This window comes from Dendrobates tinctorius, unplaced genomic scaffold (assembly GCF_039654945.1).
Source record: "Dendrobates tinctorius isolate UK_male_01 unplaced genomic scaffold, ASM3965494v1 ptg000074l, whole genome shotgun sequence".
Taxonomy (NCBI): Eukaryota; Metazoa; Chordata; class Amphibia; order Anura; family Dendrobatidae; genus Dendrobates; species Dendrobates tinctorius.
The window spans coordinates 20,581,398-20,603,270 of NW_027361742.1; the positions used below are offsets into that span (position 1 = coordinate 20,581,398).

The 21,873-nt window shown below is 41.7% G+C and overlaps 1 protein-coding gene across 1 annotated transcript in view; it reads left to right on the forward strand.

Annotated features, from left to right (window-relative positions):
- PRG4 (proteoglycan 4) overlaps nt 1-21,873 on the forward strand; it is a 208,474-nt gene that overhangs the window by 88,299 nt on the left and 98,302 nt on the right. Inside the window, exons 11-12 of the mRNA XM_073582914.1 lie at nt 5,770-5,880; nt 10,788-10,895. Of these exons, the coding sequence (XP_073439015.1) occupies nt 5,770-5,880; nt 10,788-10,895 (219 nt within the window). The remainder of the gene's footprint in view (nt 1-5,769; nt 5,881-10,787; nt 10,896-21,873) is intronic.

The following is a 21,873-nucleotide window of genomic DNA, read 5'->3' on the forward strand; positions in this document are numbered from 1 at the left end:
CCATTCTGGGCAGCACATCATCCTTTGTAAATAGAAATTGTTCTGTCTAGAACAATGGCAGCCTAACTTAGCGCATAGCATAATTGCTGTCTGCCTGTATAAGCAGGCTAATAAATGACCCCCAATCAGTGGTTGTCTAATGCCACCCACCAGATCATGTAAGCGAACCTTAATGGCAAGCTGTTTGATAACACTATTCACCTGCAGATATATGGAAAATTAATCTATTTCTCCTGGGATCCGCTGGTTTTCAGTCATGCAGGAGTGCCCGGATCAATGATAGCACTAAGAACGGTGACTGTAGCCATGCCCTACCAAATTGCTGAATGGTCAATCGGTCAACTAATTTAATGGATAGTTAGCCTCATCATTACGGTGTAGCCATGCCCTGGCACTGACTGATGGCTGGCTCTTCATTCATGCACCACAGAGCCGTCTGTCAGTCAGTGCTGGGCCATGCCAACAGTGGTGTGAGTGGTGACTGTAATTTTCAAGGCACGCTCGTATGACTGAAAGCTTGCGGCATCCGAGAAATAAAGTTCATGCTCTTCTGAGTGAAGCACTTTCAGCACTGCGGCCAGGAAACTTAATGACACTATTAAACTGTAGCGATAGTGTTCTGCCGGTTAATACTTTTATCAGACACAACAGGTTCCCGTCTCACATAGCGAGATTGCTGAAGCATCACCGATTTTGTGATGCAACGGCGACCTCTCCAGCGATCTCGCTACATGTGACATGCAGCGGCGACCGCGCCCCCCCCCCGCTGGATATCGCTGATAGTGCTCAAATGTCCTGGACCATTTTTTCATCATCGGCGTCCCGCAGGCCAGTGGGAGACCAACGATCAAAAAATGGTCCAGGACATTCCTGTACGATCAGCGATACTCGGCGGGGGGGCCAGTCACTGATGCATGTCACACACAGCGAGAATGCTGGTGAGATCGCTGTTGCATCACAAAATCAGCGATCTTGCTAGCGATCTCTCTGTGTGTGACGGGACCTTAAGCCTCTGCTAGATGTTTTATTTGCCTATAGAAGATAAGGATGATCTGAAAAATTCAAACTGACTAATTCTTATGACAGTGTTGGGGGAGATTCCGGAGGCTTTATAAGGCCCCAATACAAATAGGATTGTTGTCAACTGGACCAACCGATATACACCTAGAAATGTGTATAGTGGCACCGACTTTTCCCCAACAGAAAATGTCGGGGAGATAAAGATCCTGTATATCGGATTTCGAACTGCCAATCCTTTTGATCTTGTGAGATAAGACCCCAATGGAGATGTTTGGCAAAATCTCTCTGAATGAGAAGCCCTCAATCCTCCCAAAACACTTGGGTCCTGACTTATTAAGACATGCTTTACACATGCCAGTCTCAATGAAGGTGTGTGGTGGAGTAAGAGTAAGAAGTTGATTGATTTATTGAAAAAAGTGCGATTGACGTTAGACTAGAGTAAGATTTTTGGCATAAGGTACACCACAAATTGAACATGAATCAAATGATGGGGTTTTTTTTTACCACCCTAAAACCAACCACCATTCCCCACTTTGATCGACCTTTTTGAACAAAATGGCATGAATGTTCTAAGTGTTTTTCTCCAGGAACAGACATAAAAATGTTGAATCTTTCCAATGTTGGAGTGGTAAATACCGCGCTGCAGATTTTATTGTTATAGCAGGTCACTGAAACACCAATTATGAGCAACAATAAAATGTGCATTTAAAACCTAGAAAAACATTTTGTGAAATATGCCAAATAAAGTTAAAAAACACTAGGCTCTGATACATCAAAGTGTTTTAGCCAGAAATCTGGTGTTAAATACTTTGATTATTCGCAAACTTTTTGCACAACTCAAGGTTGCAAAAAATGTTGTGACTTCAGTTGTTTCACTCCATTTTTGCACAGCACAACATGGGCAAAGCTGTGGTGGGATGGGAACTGCCACCACAGATTTTCTAATTCATTATGAGCTGTGTGAGACCTTATGCTTACTCCAATCCCAGACTAGAGTATGATTTGTGGTCAGGCGCATGGAGGAGCAAGTCACTTGTTAGACGCTTCTGATTGATTCAGAGGCATCAGTAGCATATGACTCCAAGAGATCCCCTCATCAAGACTGGAATTATTTTCACCAGTCTTGGCAAAACAGATTTGTGAAGAGCAGATTTTCCTTTAAAGCCACATTCACAAGTTCAGTATTTTACATCAGTATTTGTAATTCAAAATCAAGAGTAGAACAGTCAAAGGAAAAGTGTAACAGAAACACGTCACCACATCTGCATTTATTCCCCACTCCTGGTTTTGGCTTACAGATACTGATGTAAATACTAACCAAACACTGAACATGTGAACGTGGCCTAAGCCTTATTTATATGTAAGTATTTTTTGTTCAGTGTTTCATCAATATTTGCATGCCAAAACTAGGAGTTACTAGAAAAGGCAGAACATGTTTCAATTATAGATTTTATCTGTAGGTTCCACTGCTGTTTCTGGCCTACAAACACTCGTGTAAAATACTGACCAAATACTGACATGTGAATAAAGCCTTATAGGGTCTCTGTCAGCACAGAATGACTGCTCAAACCAAGTATAGGCGCTCAGTGCGCCTTCACACCTGCTTGTTTTGCATCTATCTCTGCCCTTCTTTGACTCTATAAAGCCAGAGCTGTCAAAGTAGAGGGAGAAGGGGCAGAGACAAAGGGAAAACAAGCGATTGAAAAGGTGCACTTATAGGGAATTTGTGACCAGAGCTATTAATATGGGCATAAAAGTTATAGACAGCAGAGAGTGGTCCTTGTGTGTCTCATACCAGATGTGTTGTTTTTGAGAAATCATATTTCATCATTTTATGTAAATGACCTCTTCCAGGCTCTGGAGCGAAGGGTGCTTGGATGATAACTCTGCCTCCAGAGATTATTTTACATGAAGGAGAGTTACCAGTTTGAGACAAGTAACTAACACAGAACAGGAGAAATTAAGTTTGTCATTTTGCAATCACATTTTTTGCAACTCTCTGAGCTCTGCTGTATTACAACAGTATTACATCCCTGTCTGCCTGTGAGCTGGAAGCTGAGAGTAACCTGCACATGTGTGAGGCATAATCATGCACAGCTCTGCAATGAGATCAGGAGAGCATAGAGCAGCCATCACACTGGTAACCATTACACATCACACTGGTAACTCCCCCTTCAAGTAATACAAGCTCTGGAGGCAGATTCATCTTCCAGGCAGCATCTTCTCCAAAGTGTGGAAGAGGTCATTTATATCAAGTGATAAAAGATGATTTAGCCACAACAACACATCTGATATGAGACACACAGGGACCACTTTCCTCAGCGGTCAATAACCTGTATGCCCATATTAATAGTTTACATAGGTGAAACGTGGTGACAGATTCCCTTTACATGTTTGGCCATACCAAGGTCACATCTGTGCTTGGTTTGAACAATCATTCTCTGCTGACAGACTCCATTTAATAAGCTAAAGATATTTCAGTAAAGCAAGTAATGTCCTGCAAAGGATGGAAAAGACACCTTTTGCTTCATAAAATGTAAATAAAATTATAAAATCATTGTGAATGAGAACAACCGCAGCTCAAGATGTTGACAATTTGTCTGTGGCTCTAATGACCACTAATGGTCAGACAGAGACCTCAGAACTAGTCAGCAGATTTCTGGCTCAGGGGATTCATGAAATTGATTATCAGTACTATCTTGTGAGGGGAAACACAGAACTACGGAATAAAATCTAGTGCAGATAATTAGTGGTGAGTGCTGTCATATCAGATAATAACATCCCAGCTTCAATGATTTTATCAATAAGATGAAATCTGTGCACTTTCCAAGTGTTTGAAAAGGAGCTGACCTTTCTTAATATAACCACCATGTTCATGGCTATTTAAGGTTCGGCCAAGACCGTAGACATGGCCGAGGACACCTGCGCATCAGTGTCCTGGCCTCCCCTCACAGAAATATATTCTCCATTAGTCGGCATACCTACACTTGCAGGTCCAGCTCCTTCAAATTCCTTTTTCTGCTGTGGGAGATTCCCTCCGGATGAGACAGGATAAACTGAGACACAGTCCAATTCAACTTCAACATTAACATGTGTACTGGTTCCGTTGCACAGCACATCCAAAGACTTCACATTCTTAACAACAGGCTTCACAAAACAATGTTCCTTTTCTTTCCCTGAGTTACTCTCATGATCACAAAGCGCGGGCCCGGGTTGGACCGTCCCTGACGGTTCTTCGGCATTTTCTCTCTGCAGCTAGACTACGGGTTTACTTCTCTAGGTCTCTTTTGCCCCAGACTCAAGATCATTAATCTCCAGAGTATAAGGCACTGAAGAAGCCCTTCTGTTCTGCCTTCTGCCTTTGCACCACATTTTTACTGTACGCTAGGGGTGCATGGATATTTGTGCTGCCATATGTTTTATAAATATAATTTTCTAAGGAATTAAGTCAGCTAATATCTTATTTTATACCTAGCATCTGTTAGGCCCGTTTCCCACGTATTGCATGGACATGTGAAACCATAATTAGAGGGACTCCTCAATTTCACTGGTCAGTCACATTGTCAGTGTCATGGTTGTGGACAGGGTTCCCTTCTCTGTCCTCGCAGGGTTAATTTTGTATGCACAAATAGAAAAAAATGGGCTAAAAGAAGCCCTAGCCAGCTCACCAGCCACAGCACGGAACCTCGTCTGGACCAAACGATAGGTGATAGCTGACAGAACGAGAAAACAGACTAGATCATACAATAAGAGGCAATCGAACAAAACAGAATGCAAGCACACCAGGGGGTCAGACACACAGCCAAAAACGAATGCATCACTGACAAGGATCCCCAGGCGGAGGTGGGTACATATAGCCCTCCCCAAACCAAAATGAGGCAATACAAAATTAATAGACAAAAACATGAGGGGCATTACAGCTGATAAAATTTCTTGCTTTATTGAAAAAATTAAAATAGTACAATGACTTACTCCACAAGAATGAGTGGATGCCTCATAGCACATCCACTCATTCTTGAGGAGTAAGCCATTGTACTATTTTAATTTTTCAATAAAGCAAGAAATTTTATCACCTGGAGCGCCCCTCATGTTTTTGTCTATTAATTTTGTATAGCCTCATTTTGGTTTGGGGAGGGCTATATGTACCCACCTCCGCCTGGGGATCCTTGTCAGTGATGCATTTGTTTTTGGCTGTGTGTCTGACCCCCTGGTGTGCTTGCATTCTGTTTTGTCCGATTGCCTCTTATTGTATGATTTAGTCTGTTTTCTCGTTCTGTGCATTGCCTTGTGACTCTGTTCTGATTGTTTCCACCTCTGACCTTTGGCTTTGACTTTCACTTCCTACCTGCCTGCCCTGTTTGTACTGCACCGCTATCTTTGGCTTCCTGACCCTTTGCTATGTCCTGACCACTCTTTGCGTCTCACCCCTCGGCACTACATTGACCTCCCGGCTTGATTTCGGCACGTTCTGACTACTCTCCGGCATTGCCGGTCACCGCCACTACTCGGCATCTGACTCCACCTCCGGCCACTCCCCCGGTGGTTACGTGCTTCAGGTCCTGCACTCCGGCAGGTAAGCTCACCGCAGCTCTCCTCACACACTCTGTGCGCAGACTCATGCTTTAAGTATGCAGCAGGGTTCTTGATAGTCAGTCAGGAAGTATATTGTGACTAAACAAGACTACTACTCTGCATTATAAACAGACATTTGTATGTATTCTGCAAGTGTGAAAGTAAATGTGTTTTCAGAACCAAATCAAAGAGATGATGAAGATGATGATGATGGTAAAACCAGAAAACTCAAAACCCCAAAAGAAAAAGATGGTGATGATCCCAAAGATACAGGAAAGTCTCCTAAAGGTTAGCTTGTTTTGTTAAGCGTTTGTTCACACGTTAAAGATTTGCAACAGTTTTTCCATCCATATTCATGGAAAATCCTCAGAATTACAGTAGTATCAAAGTGAATGAGACTTTACCAAGTCTCATCCACCTTCTGCAGGAAGTTTCCTGGTAGTTTCCTTGCATGGGAAGTTTTTCAGATGAGCAGCATATACATTTTTTTCTTTAGATTTTCACTGTGGGCATCACCATTTGCAATGGATAGAGATGTATAGCAAATCCCCAACAAAATCTGTATCTAATACATGCAGATCCGCAGCATAATCTGCAGCAGATTTTTTGTCACGTGTGGACAAACTCTTAAAATATGATAAAACAGCAAAAATAGAATACACTCTGCAAAATGGTTTACTGAATCAAGATAGTCCAGACCTGCAACATTAAGAAATCGGCATGTGCCTGTTAGTAAAACAGGATTCTTTATTATTGATCATGTAAAATTATTCTGCATTTCACAGTCGGAGCAGCTTCTTCAGGTACATGGTACAGTATACAGTGGGGCAAAAAAGTATTTAGTCAGTCAGCAATAGTGCAAGTTCCACCACTTAAAAAGATGAGAGGCGTCTGTAATTTGCATCATAGGTAGACCTCAACTATGGGAGACAAACTGAGAAAAAAAAATCCAGAAAATCACATTGTCTGTTTTTTTTTCATTTTATTTGCATATTATGGTGGAAAATAAGTATTTGGTCAGAAACAAGCAATCAAGATTTCTGGCTCTCACAGACCTGTAACTTCTTCTTTAAGAGTCTCCTCTTTCCTCCACTCATTACCTGTAGTAATGGCACCTGTTTAAACTTGTTATCAGTATAAAAAGACACCTGTGCACACCCTCAAACAGTCTGACTCCAAACTCCACTATGGTGAAGACCAAAGAGCTGTCAAAGGACACCAGAAACAAAATTGTAGCCCTGCACCAGGCTGGGAAGACTGAATCTGCAATAGCCAACCAGCTTGGAGTGAAGAAATCAACTGTGGGAGCAATAATTAGAAAATGGAAGACATACAAGACCACTGATAATCTCCCTCGATCTGGTGCTCCACGCAAAATCCCACCCCGTGGGGTCAGAATGATCACAAGAACGGTGAGCAAAAATCCCAGTACCACGCGGGGGGACCTAGTGAATGAACTGCAGAGAGCTGGGACCAATGTAACAAGGCCTACCATAAGTAACACACTACGCCACCATGGACTCAGATCCTGCAGTGCCAGACGTGTCCCACTGCTTAAGCCTGTACATGTCCGGGCCCGTCTGAAGTTTGCTAGAGAGCATTTGGATGATCCAGAGGAGTTTAGGGAGAATGTGCTATGGTCTGATGAAACCAAACTGGAACTGTTTGGTAGAAACACAACTTGTCGTGTTTGGAGGAAAAAGAATACTGAGTTGCATCCATCAAACACCATACCTACTGTAAAGCATGGTGGTGGAAACATCATGCTTTGGGGCTGTTTCTCTGCAAAGGGGCCAGGACGACTGATCCGGGTACATGAAAGAATGAATGGGGCCATGTATCGTGAGATTTTGAGTGCAAACCTTCTTCCATCAGCAAGGGCATTGAATATGAAACGTGGCTGGGTCTTTCAACATGACAATGATCCAAAGCACACTGCCAGGGCAACGAAGGAGTGGCTTCGTAAGAAGCATTTCAAGGTCCTGGAGTGGCCTAGCCAGTCTCCAGATCTCAACCCCATAGAAAACCTTTGGAGGGAGTTGAAAGTCCGTGTTGCCAAGCGAAAAGCCAAAAACATCACTGCTCTAGAGGAGATCTGCATGGAGGAATGGGCCAACATACCAACAACAGTGTGTGGCAACCTTGTGAAGACTTACAGAAAACGTTTGACCTCTGTCATTGCCAACAGAGGATATATCACAAAGTATTGAGATGAAATTTTGTTTCTGACCAAATACTTATTTTCCACCATAATATGCAAATAAAATGAAAAAAAAAACAGACAATGTGATTTTCTGGATTTTTTTTTCTCAGTTTGTCTCCCATAGTTGAGGTCTACCTATGATGTAAATTACAGACGCCTCTCATCTTTTTAAGTGGTGGAACTTGCACTATTGCTGACTGACTAAATATTTTTTTGCCCCACTGTATACCGCATAATAGAGGTGCTGTATTTAACAGAAAGAAGGTGCCACTGATGAGCATTGTGATTGATTTTAGAACTCAGAGATTGCAGAGTGTCAGCTAATGTATACCGAACTCGATGCATACAAGCTAGACACTGGCTACATGTATGACCTGATACACAGGAGGGAAGCAAGGGCACAACATTCATATGTAGAGAATTACCCAATTAATGGTCCATGAAGGTTTAGAAATTGGAAACATCTAAAATGTGTATTTCACTTTACTATGGTATGTCTCATCTGTTTCCATTTTCTAAACATTCATGGACCATTAATTAGGCGATCCTCTATACATATAAACATTGTGCCCTTGCTTCACTCTTGTGTATCATGTTACACATGTAGCCATTGGCTAGTTTGTATGCACCTTGTTAGGTCAACCTTCTGACAACCTCCAATCTCTGAGTTTTTAACTTAATCACACATCTCATATTTGGCGCCTTTTTTCTTTTAAATTCAGCACCTTTCCTATGCGATCCATATCATCTACAGTCATGGCCGAAAGTGATAGCACCCTTGAAATTGTTCCAGAAAATGAAGTTTTTCTCCCAAGAAATTATTGCTATTACACATGTTTTGTTGTATACATGTTTATTTCCTTTGTGTGTCTTGAAACAACACAAAGAAAAAAACAGAGAAAAGGACACATTGGACATAATTTCACACATACCCTCAAAATGGGCAGGACTTACTGGAAGCCACTTAATAATTCTCCAGCGCTTTGTTTCCATCCATTTATCGGTGCTTCTTGAAGTGTGTTTAGGGTAATTGCCCTGCTTGAAGAAACATGACTTAGGACACAAACCCAGCCTTCTGACACTGGGCACTACATTATGACCCAAAATCCTTTGGTAATCTTCAGATTTTATGATGCCTTGCACACAGTTAAGGCACCCAGTGCCAGAGGCAGCAAAGCAACCTCAAAACACCTTTGAACCTCTGCTATATTTGACTATAGGTACTGTATTATTTCCTTTGTAGACCTCATTCCATTTTTGGTAAACCATAGAATGAGGTGCTTTGCCAAAAAGGTCTATCTTGGTCTTATCTGTCCACTAGATGCTTTCTATGAAAAAAGCAGGGTAGGATTACTTATTAAAATATAACTTTTAATGATAAATCTAAAATAAGCCCTATAGTGTCACACAGGACAAAAACACAACATATAGACAGTAACTAGAACTCACATAAAACATCAATCAGCTGAGGTGATGACCCAAATAAATATCAGGGTATCGCCACAAATCAATTCATAGTCTTATACCCATGAGAAAAACCAATGAGCAAAAAACAGAACCAATTGTATCTATTGCTCCGGTGTAAATGATAAATGAAAAAGGAAAGATCTCACCTCACATTCCTTGTTTATCTGGATTTTGTGGGACCATGATTCATAATATCAGAGGGGGAGGAACTTATTTTCATAGTTATGCTTCCCAGAAGGATTTTAGCTTTCTCACAAACATTTTGTGGGGTCCTCCTGGGTCTCCTGCCATAGCGTTTCATCCATCTGGACTATCCTGCATTGTAATCTTTCTTCAAATTTTCTCTGCCATCCACATCCAGAGAAATTAACACCAGTGCTTTAGGTTGTAAATTTGTACAGTGTGTTGCGCATCGTGGACAAGTGAACATCAAGATCTCTGTAGGTGGACTTGTAACCTTGAGATTGTTGATACTGTTCATCAATTTTGGTTCTCAAGTCCTCAGACAGTTCTTTTCTCCTCTTTCTGTTCTCCATGATTAGTGTGGTGCACACACAGACACACAATGCAAAGATTAAGCTACTTTCTCCCCTTTTTATGAAGTTTCAGGTGTGATTTTCATGTAGTTCTTTCCTGTCTATACTATATTCTAAATAAAGAGGACGTGTCAGCAAGATATTCAAGCACTGACTGAAGCTATGAGCTCAAAGCCTCTTTAGCTTTTAATTATAGTCTTACCTTTCTAGTAGAGTTTCATTGGGTCATTTTTGAGAAAACTATTTTTGAAGGTTTTTTGTCAAGAGCATCAGAGCGAGCACTTCTTTCACCAGCTGTGCTGTACTTTGCTATCCACTGCCAGCCTCCACTCAACGCCAACGTCTGGTTGATGATTGACAGCTCACTCTACCCTCAGTGAGTTGTCTTCCCCTATGCAGGCATCCAGTTTCATAGTAATTGCGATTAAAAAGCAATCCAAAAAGCAAAGAAAAAACACAAATAACTTACTGTAGTTTACCTAAAAGATACAAAAATTCTTTAAAAAGCTTCAGCATCAAGAACTCACAAAAAACTCATTGTAGGAACATTGTCTAAGGGTTATAGAATATTACAGCTTTATAGACTGGGTCGATTCAGATGTGTCAATATCAATTATCTGTACTTTTTTTTGCTCATTCTATTGTTTTTACATGCAGTTTTTCACCCCATTTTTACAACTTAGTCCCCATATTCATGGCCTAAGTACGTTCTGTGATGTACAGACGGGCTGTGGGTCTCCTGACCTGAATTCACTGCCATTCTGTACTTGGACCCTGAATGTCAGATAAGTGAAGTTGACCTAGAGTTGTTCTTCAGTTTATGGTTAGACACATCGTGCAGTTCAGTGAGAAGCTAAAGTTGTACAACATTAAATTGACATCCCGCTCAGTTGATACAAAAGCAGCAGTGACTAAACTAGACTACTTTTACAAACTACAAATTAATTTGTGCATCTATTCTACATATATGAAAGTAAATGTGTTTTCAGAACCAAATCAAAGAGACACTGATGATGGTGATGATAAAACAAGAAAACTGAAAACCCCAAAGGAAAGGGAAGGTGATGATCCTGATGGTGTAGGAAAGTCTCCTAAAGGTTAGCTGGTTGTTCACATGTTGCAGATTTGCTGCAGATTTGCCATACACATTTGTGGAAAATCTGCAGCCGATTCAGTAACAACAGAGTGAATGAGATTTCCCCAAATCTCATCTACACACTGCTGATAAATTATGTGCATGGGTAATTTATCAAATCTGCAGCATGTCAGTTCTTTCTACAAATGTGTTTTGTGCATTTTACCCTTAACTGTGGATAATGTGAAATTAGCAGCAATTCATAACAAAATGTACCTACAGTACACACACAGATACACATATATATATGTATATATATCTGGTAAACAAGTGTTGGCAGCACACCAGCAGGATAAAGTACAACATTACTGCCTCTAATTAGCCCATGTGGAGATGCTTCGCCACAGTGTGAACTTTTCTCAAGCTTGTCCACCCTTGTTTCATGTTCAACATCCTGGTAGATTGCAGCAGATTTTTTTATCAAAAATGTCTCCTTACATTTGTTAATTCATCCTTCCTTCAGCTATATGAATATTGGAAGTGCTGTATGCTGAAAACAGCCCCACACCATGATGTTGCAACCTCCAAACTTCACTGTTGGTATGATGTTTTGGGGGTGATATGCAGTGCCTTTTGGCCTCCTTACATGGTGTGTATTATCACATCCAAAGAGTTTGGTCTCATCTGACCAGACCATATTCTCCCAATATTTCACAGGCTGGTCTAAATATAGTTGAGCAAAGTTTAATTGCGCATGAACATGCTTTTTGTTCAGCAATGTCATCTTGTGTTCTGATCGTGCATACAGGCCATAGAGGATGAGTGCATTAGATTTCAAACAATTGTATCTGCTGATTCCAGGACTTTCTGTAGCTCTGCACATGTGGTTCTTGGTTCATGGACAACTCTTCTGAAAATTCTTTTCACTCCTCTGTCTGAAATCTTGAGGGTAGCACCTAGTTGTAGCTGGTTTATGGTGAAATTATGTTCTTTCCACTTCTGGATTATGGCCCCAACAGTGTTCACTGGAAGATTCAGTAGAAATTTTTCTTTAACAAATGCCATCATTATGATTTGCAACCTTAAGATTGCAAAGGTCTTGATACAGCTCACTGATTTTACCTATCATGATACGTTTCTTGTGTGGCACCTTGGTAATGTTCCTCTTGTTTATTAACTTTGCTCCAGGAGAAAGAACTGCAATCTGTTCGGGTGAACCCGCACTGACATATATGTGCCTGCTGAATGACCTGCTTATTTTCTGTTATACCTTAGTGCCCAGAAGAGGCTGTTTTGGTTCAGTAGATAAGGAAATTTGTGAATATGGAGCGCTCGCCAGGGCCGTGGGGATCCTTGGTACCAGGCCGGTTCTTAAGGGGATATGTCACGGCAGCAGTGACCCGAACCATGGCCCTGGGCGTCCAATAAAAATGATGATAAAAGGGGAATAAAGTTCATAAGATATAGTTCGTGACACCACCTGTGGTATTCGGCAAGGGATAGCCAACGCTGCTTAAAGAGACCACTGGGGCTGATGGTGATGCAGCAGAATTAGTACAGCTCTCCACAGGCAGAGCTAAGTCCCAGGGCACTTATGATGTGAAAGATAGTGGTGATGGTTGTAGTGCAGAGTGAAGGGTGCAGTAAATAACTCTGATGACACAGCAGGTTGCAGTCTTCACACTTTTACTCACAGTTTGTGGTGCAGTCCAGGGCACGGATTACAGATGGTAATGGAGATCCGGGAAGCCTGTCAGGAATTTGGGATCCACCTAACCAGGTTGGTTCAGAGTAGGACTCCCTATTACACTGTATTCTGAGGTCCTTGCTGCCTAAAGCTGTGCTCAGTCCTCTGCTCCTTCTTGTTCTTTAGTCCTTGCCTGTATGGCAGGTAGCTTGAGCCTATTACAGGTGTCACTCCTTTGTGGTGGTTCCGGGCTCTCATTCGCTGCTGTGCCTTCAGGTGTTGTGATGGGCCAGGAGACTTGCAGTCCCCTGCCCTCCGGATTTAACTGCTGGGACTTCAGTACCCACACAACCACGGACTCTGGTGTCCAGTCTCTAGCACTTGTCCCTGAAGTGAGCTTACCTACAGCTCCACTCCTCAGGTTTTTCCTTGACTTCCTCTCTCATCTCTATCTCCCTCAGACTGTCTCGTGCAGTCTCTCTGCTGCAGACTGCTGCAACAGACTGACTAACCCCTACTCCAGTCCAGAACTTAGGGCCCAGTCACACATAGCGATCTCGCTAGCGAGATCGCTGCTGAGTCACTAGTTTTGTGACGCAGCAGAGATCTCACCAGTGAGATCGCTGTGTGTGACAGCAATCAGCGACTGGCCCCCCTGCCGGAATCGCTGATGGAAAGCCCTGGACATTTTTGGGGTCGCTGGTCTCCCGCTGGTCAGCACGCGTCACTGCGTGTGACAGGCGGGAGACCAGCGACCAGGAGCTGGTAACTAAGGTATAAATCGGGTTTCTAAGGGGGCGTGCTGTGCCTAGAAACCCGATGTGTACCTTAGTTACCAGCGCACTGATGCAGGGAGCTGGTAACCAAGGTACACATCAGGTTTCTAAGTGACGCACGCCCCTTAGAAACCCGATGTGTACCTTAGTTACCAACTCCCTACATCAGCGCGCTGGTAACTAAGCTACACAGGGACGCCGCGCGCTCCGCGTCGCTGGTGCTGATCGCTGGTGAAGCTGTCTGTTTGACATGTGTATAGTGGCACCGACTTTTCCCCAACAGAAAATGTCGGGGGAGATAAAGATCCTGTATATCGGATTTCGAACTGCCAATCCTTTTGATCTTGTGAGATAAGACCACAATGGAGATGTTTGGCAAAATCTCTCTGAATGAGAAGCCCTCAATCCTCCCAAAACACTTGGGTCCTGACTTATTAAGACTTGCTTTACACATGCCAGTCTCAATGAAGGTGTGTGGTGGAGTAAGAGTAAGAAGTTGATTGTTTTATTGAAACAAGTGCGATTGGCGTTAGACTAGAGTAAGATTTTTGGCATAAGGTACACCACAAATTGAACATGAATCAAATGAGGGGGTGTTTTCACCACCCTAAAACCAACCACCCTTCCCCCACTTTGATCGACCTGGCTAGGTCTTACAAGAATATGTCAAAAGTTTCAAAATTTTGCACAACTTCACATTGAACAAAATGGCATGAATTTTCTAAGTGTTTTTCTCCAGGAACTGGCATAAAAATGTTGATGAATCTTTCCGATGTTGGAGTGGTAAATACCGCGCTGCAGATTTTATTGTTATAGCAGGTCACTGAAACACCAATTATGAGCAACAATAAAATGTGCATTTACAGCCTAGCAAAACATTTTGTGAAATATGCCAAATAAAGTTAGAAAAACACTAGGCTCTGATACATCAAAGTGTTTTAGCCAGAAATCTGGTGTTAAATGTTAAATACTTTGATTATTCACAAACTTTTTGCACAACTGAAGGTTGCAAAAAATGTTGTGACTTCAGCTGTTTCCCTCCATTTTTGCAAAGCACAAAATGGGCAAAGCTGAGGTGGGATGGGAGCTGCCACCACAGATTTTCTAATTCATTATGAGCTGTGTGAGACCTTATGCTTACTCCAGTCCCAGACTAGAGTATGATTTGTGGTCAGGCGCATAGAGGTGCAAGTCACTTGTTAGAAGCTTCTGATTGATTCAAAGGCATCAGTAGCATATGACTCCAAGAGATCCCCTCATCAAGACTGGAATTATTTTCACCAGTCTTGGCAAAACAGATTTGTGAAGAGCAGATTTTCCTTTAAAGCCACATTCACAAGTTCAGTATTTTACATCAGTATTTGTAATTCAAAATCAAGAGTAGAACAGTCAAAGGAAAAGTGTAATAGAAACACGTCACCACATCTGCATTTATTCCCCACTCCTGGTTTTGGCTTACAGATACTGATGTAAATACTAACCAAACACTGAACATGTGAACGTGGCCTAAGCCTTATTTATACGTAAGTATTTTTTGTTCAGTGTTTCATCAATATTTGCATGTCAAAACTAGGAGTTACTAGAAAAGGCAGAACATGTTTCAATTATAGATTTTATCTGTAGGTTCCACTGCTGTTTCTGGCCTACAAATACTCGTGTAAAATACTGACCAAATACTGACATGTGAATAAAGCCTTATAGGGTCTCTGTCAGCACAGAATGACTGCTCAAACCAAGTATAGGCGCTCAGTGCGCCTTCACACCTGCTTGTTTGCATCTATCTCTGCCCTTCTTTGACTCTATAAAGCCAGAGCTGTCAAAGTAGAGGGAGAAGGGGCAGAGACAAAGGGAAAACAAGCGATTGAAAAGGTGCATTTAAAGGGAATTTGTGACCAGAGCTATTAATACGGGTATAAAGGTTATAGACAGCAGTGATCCCTGTGTGTCTCATACCAGATGAGTTGTTTTTGAGAAATCATATTTCATCATTTTATGAGGTGAGGTGATGATCCAAATAAATATCAGGGTATCGCCACAAATCAATTCATAGTCGTATACCCATGAGAAAAACCAATGAGCAAAAAACAGAACCAATTGTATCTATTGCTCCTGTGTAAATGATAAATGAAAAAGGAAAGATCTCACCTCTAGAGTTGAGCGATACCGTCCGATACTTCAAAGTATCGTATCGGATGGTATCGGCCGATCTTTAAAAAAAGTATCGGTATCGCCGATTCCGATACCGGAAGTCCCATTCAAGTCTATGGGACTTCCGGTATCGGAATAAGAAAAACCCTTTCCTGCCCTTGTACAGCCTCTCTGGGGTCTGTACGGGCCTTTCGGGGGGCTGTGCCGGCCTGCCAGGGGGTCTGTGCAGGCTCCGGTGGTCTGTGCCGGCCTGCCGGTGGTCTGTGCAGGCTCCGGGGGGCTGTGCCGGCCTGCCGGGGGGCTGTGCCGGCTCCGGGGGGCTGTGCCGGCCTGCCGGGGGGCTGTGCAGGCTCCGGGGGTCTGTGCAGGCATCGTCCGATGGGACTACAAGTCCCATCGGGCGATGCCTGCTACCATGACAGTGATTGACACATTAGCCAATGATGGGACAGTAGTAGTCCCATCATCCGGCTAATGTGTTAAATGTAAAAAAAAAAAAAAAAAAAAATTACATGCTACATACATACAACATGCATACTACATACATGCTACATTCATACTACATACTACATACATGCTACATACATACTACATATATACTACATGCATGATACATACATACTGCATGCTACATACATACCACATACATACTACATACATACTACATATATACTACATGCATGCTACATACATACTACATGCTACATACATACCACATACATACTACATATATACTACATGCATGCTACATACATACTACATGCTACATACATACCACATATATACTACATACATACTACATATATACTGCATGCTACATACATACTACATATATACTACATGCATGCTACATACATACCACATATATACTACATACATACTACATATATACTGCATGCTACATACATACTACATATATACTACATGCATGCTACATACATACTACATATATACTACATGCATGCTACATACATACTGCATGCTACATACATACCACATACATACTACATACATACTACATATATACTACATGCATGCTACATACATACTACATGCTACATACATACCACATACATACTACATATATACTACATGCATGCTACATACATACTACATGCTACATACATACCACATATATACTACATACATACTACATATATACTGCATGCTACATACATACTACATATATACTACATGCATGCTACATACATACTACATACCACATACATACCACATACATACTACATACATACTACATACATACTACATGCTACATACATACTACATATATACTACATGCATGCTACATACATACTACATGCTACATGCATGCTACATACATACTACATACATACTACATGCTACATACATACCACATATATACTACATACATACAATACATTCATACAATACATACATAGACATACAGTACATATAACATAGAGTAACATACTTACCAATACTTGTCACATTGTTCCCCGAAGCCATTGTCGTCTACGGAATAAATATTAACATAACAAACCACAAAAATACTCACCCACGATCCGAAGCAGTCCACGAGTGTGTCCCACGACGATCTTGGGTAGAGAACTGCAGCATCAGATGATGCTGCCGTTCTCTACGGGCTGCAGGAATCCAATGACGGAAGGTAGGTATCCTTCCGCACTGTATTCCTCCGCCACTTAAAAAAAAAAAGTCCCTAGTCTCACTTTATGCCATTGCTGTGTGGGAATTTCCCACACAGCAATGGCATAAAGTGAGACTAGGGACTTTTTTTTTTAAGTGGCGGAGGAATACAGTGCGGAAGGATACCTACCTTCCGTCATTGGATTCCTGCAGCCCGTAGAGAACGGCAGCATCATCTGATGCTGCAGTTCTCTACCCAAGATCGTCGTGGGACACACTCGTGGACTGCTTCGGATCGTGGGTGAGTATTTTTGTGGTTTGTTATGTTAATATTTATTCCGTAGACGACAATGGCTTCGGGGAACAATGTGACAAGTATTGGTAAGTATGTTACTCTATGTTATATGTACTGTATGTCTATGTATGTATTGTATGAATGTATTGTATGTATGTAGTATATATGTGGTATGTATGTAGCATGTAGTATGTATGTAGCATGCATGTAGTATATATGTAGTATGTATGTAGCATGCAGTATATATGTAGTATGTATGTAGTATATATGTGGTATGTATGTAGCATGTAGTATGTATGTAGCATGCATGTAGTATATATGTAGTATGTATGTGGTATGTATGTAGCATGCAGTATGTATGTAGCATGCATGTAGTATGTATGTAGTATGTATGTAGTATGTATGTAGCATGCAGTATGTATGTAGTATGTATGTAGTATATATGTAGTATGTATGTAGCATGCATGTAGTATGTATGTAGCATGTATGTAGTATGTATGTAGTATATATGTAGTATGTATGTAGCATGTAGTATGTATGTAGCATGCATGTAGTATATATGTAGTATGTATGTAGCATGCAGTATATATGTAGTATGTATGTAGTATATATGTGGTATGTATGTAGCATGTAGTATGTATGTAGCATGCATGTAGTATATATGTAGTATGTATGTGGTATGTATGTAGCATGCAGTATGTATGTAGCATGCATGTAGTATGTATGTAGTATGTATGTAGTATGTATGTAGCATGCAGTATGTATGTAGTATGTATGTAGTATATATGTAGTATGTATGTAGCATGCATGTAGTATGTATGTAGCATGTATGTAGTATGTATGTAGTATATATGTAGTATGTATGTAGCATGTAGTATGTATGTAGCATGCATGTAGTATGTATGTAGTATTTTATTTTTTTTTTTTTTAACATTTAACACATTAGCCGGATGATGGGACTACTACTGTCCCATCATTGGCTAATGTGTCAATCACTGTCATGGTAGCAGGCATCGCCCGATGGGACTTGTAGTCCCATCGGACGATGCTTGCACAGACCCCCGGACATCAGCACAGCCCCCCGGCAGGCCGGCACAGCCCCCCGGCAGGCCGGTACAGACCCCCACAGGGTGCACAGACCACCGGCAGGCCGGCACAGCCCCCCGGCAGGCCGGTACAGACCCCCACAGGGTGCACAGACCACCGGCAGGCCGGCACAGCCCCCCGGCAGGCCGGTACCGACCCCGGGCAGTCCACACAGCCCCCCGGCAGGCCGGCAGAGACCCCCGGAAGGCCCGAAATGACGGCGCATCATGATGCGCACACACCGCGCATCATGATGACGTCAGGCCGTCAATCAACTGAACTTCCGATTCCGATGCCGAATTCCGATATTGAAAAAATATCGGAAGTCGGTATCGGAATTCCGATACAGCAAGTATCGGCCGATACCCGATACTTGCGGTATCGGAATGCTCAACACTACTCACCTCACATTCCTTGTTTATCTGGATTTTGTTGGACCATGATTCCTAATATCAGAGGGGGAGGAACTTATTTTCATACTTATGTTTCCCAGAAGGATTTTAGCTTACTCACAAAAATTTTGTGGGGTCCTCCTGGGTCTCCTGCCATAGCGTTTCATCCATCTGGACTATCCTGCATTGTAATCTTTCTTCAAATTTTCTCTGCCATCCACATCCAGAGAAATTAACACCAGTGCTTTAGGCTGTAAATTTGTACAGTGTGTTGCGCATTGTGGACAAGGGAACATCAAGATATCTGTAGGTGGACTTGTAACCTTGAGATTGTTGATATTGTTCATCAATTTTGGATCTCAAGTCCTCAGACAGTTCTTTTCTCCTCTTTCTGTTCTCCATGATTAGTGTGGTGCACACACAGACACACAATGCAAAGATTAAGCTACTTTCTCCCTTTTTATGAAGTTTCAGGTGTGATTTTCATGTAGTTCTTTCCTGTCTATACTATATTCTAAATAAAGAGGATGTGTCAGCAAGATATTCAAGCACTGACTGAAGCTATGAGCTCAAAGCCTCTTTAGCTTTTATTATAGTCTTACCTTTCTAGTAGAGTTTCATTGGGTCATTTTTGAGAAAACTATTTTTGAAGGTTTTTTTTCAAGAGCATCAGAGAGAGCACTTCTTTCACCAGCTGTGCTGTGCTTTGCTATCCACTGCCAGCCTCTACTCAACGCCAACGTCTGGTTGATGATTGACAGCTCACTCTACCCTCAGTGAGTTGTCTTCCCCTACGCAGGCATCCAGTTTCATAGTAATTGCGATTAAAAAGCAATCCGAAAAGCAAAGAAAAAACACAAATAACTTACTGTAGTTTACCTAAAAGATACAGAAATGCTTTAAAAAGCATCAGCATCAAGAACTCACAAAAAACTCATTGTAGGAACATTGTCTAAGGGTTATAGAATATTACAGCTTTATAGACTGGGTCGATTCAGATGTGTCAATATCAATTATCTGTACTTTTTTTTGCTCATTCTAATGTTTTTACATGCAGTTTTTCACCCCCTTTTTACAACTTAGTCCCCATATTCATGGCCTAAGTACGTTCTGTGATGTACAGACGGGCTGTGGGTCTCCTGACCTGAATTCACTGCCATTCTGTACTTGGACCCTGAATGTCAGATAAGTGAAGTTGACCTAGAGTTGTTCTTCAGTTTATGGTTAGACACATCGTGCAGTTCAGTGAGAAGCTAAAGTTGTACAACATTAAATTGACATCCCGCTCAGTTGATACAAAAGCAGCAGTGACTAAACTAGACTACTTTTACAAACTACAAATTAATTTGTGCATCTGTTCTACATATATGAAAGTAAATGTGTTTTCAGAACCAAATCAAAGAGACACTGATGATGGTGATGATAAAACAAGAAAACTGAAAACCCCAAAGGAAAGGGAAGGTGATGATCCTGATGGTGTAGGAAAGTCTCCTAAAGGTTAGCTGGTTGTTCACATGTTGCAGATTTGCTGCAGATTTGCCATCCACATTTGAGGAAAATCTGCAGCCGATTCAGTAACAACAGAGTGAATGAGATTTCCCCAAAACTCATCTACACACTGCTGATAAATTATGTGCATGGGTAATTTATCAAATCTGCAGCATGTCAGTTCTTTCTACAAATGTGTTTTGTGCATTTTACCCTTAACTGTGGATAATGTGAAATTAGCAGCAATTCATAACAAAATGTACCTACAGTACACACACAGATACACATATATATGTATATATATCTGGTAAACAAGTGTTGGCAGCACACCAGCGGGATAAAGTACAACATTACTGCCTCTAATTAGCCCATGTGGAGATGATTCGCCACAGTGTGAACTTTTCTCAAGCTTGTCCACCCTTGTTTCATGTTCAACATCCTGGTAGATTGCAGCAGATTTTTTTTTAACAAGAATGTCTCCTTACATTTGTTAATTCATCCTTCCTTCAGCTATATGAATATTGGAAGTGCTGTATGCTGAAAACAGCCCCACACCATGATGTTGCAACCTCCAAACTTCACTGTTGGTATGATGTTTTGGGGGTGATATGCAGTGCCTTTTGGCCTCCTTACATGGTGTGTATTATCACATCCAAAGAGTTTGGTCTCATCTGACCAGACCATATTCTCCCAATATTTCACAGGCTGGTCTAAATATAGTTGAGCAAAGTTTAATTGCGCAAGAACATGCTTTTTGTTCAGCAATGTCGTCTTGTGTTCTGACCGTGCATACAGGCCATAGAGGATGAGTGCAATTGATTTCAAACAATTGTATCTGCTGATTCCAGGACTTTCTGTAGCTCTGCACATGTGGTTCTTGGTTCATGGACAACTCTTCTGAAAATTCTTTTCACTCCTCTGTCTGAAGTCTTGAGGGGAGCAGCTAGTTGTAGCTGGTTTATGGTGAAATTATGTTCTTTCCACTTCTGGATTATGGCCCCAACAGTGTTCACTGGAACATTGAGTAGAAATTCTTCTGTAACAATTGCCATCATTATGATATGCAACCTTAAGATTGCAAAGGTCTTGAGACAGCTCACTCATTTTACCTATCATGATACGTTTCTTGTGTGGCACCTTGGTAATGTCCCTCTTGTTTATTAACTTTGCTCCAGGAGAAAGAACTGCAATCTGTTCGGGTGAACCTGCACTGACATATATGTGCCTGCTGAATGACCTGCTTATTTTCTGTTATACCTTAGTGCCCAGAAGAGGCTGTTTTGGTTCTGTAGATAAGGAAATTTGTGAATATGGAGCGCTCGCCAGAGCCGTGGGGATGCTTGGTACCAGGCCGGTTCTTAAGGGGATATGTCACGGCAGCAGTGACCCGATCCATGGCCCTGGGCGTTCAATGAAAATGATGATAAAAGGGGAATAAAGTTCATAAGATATAGTTCGTGACACCACCTGTGGTATTCGGCAAGGGATAGCCAACGCTGCTT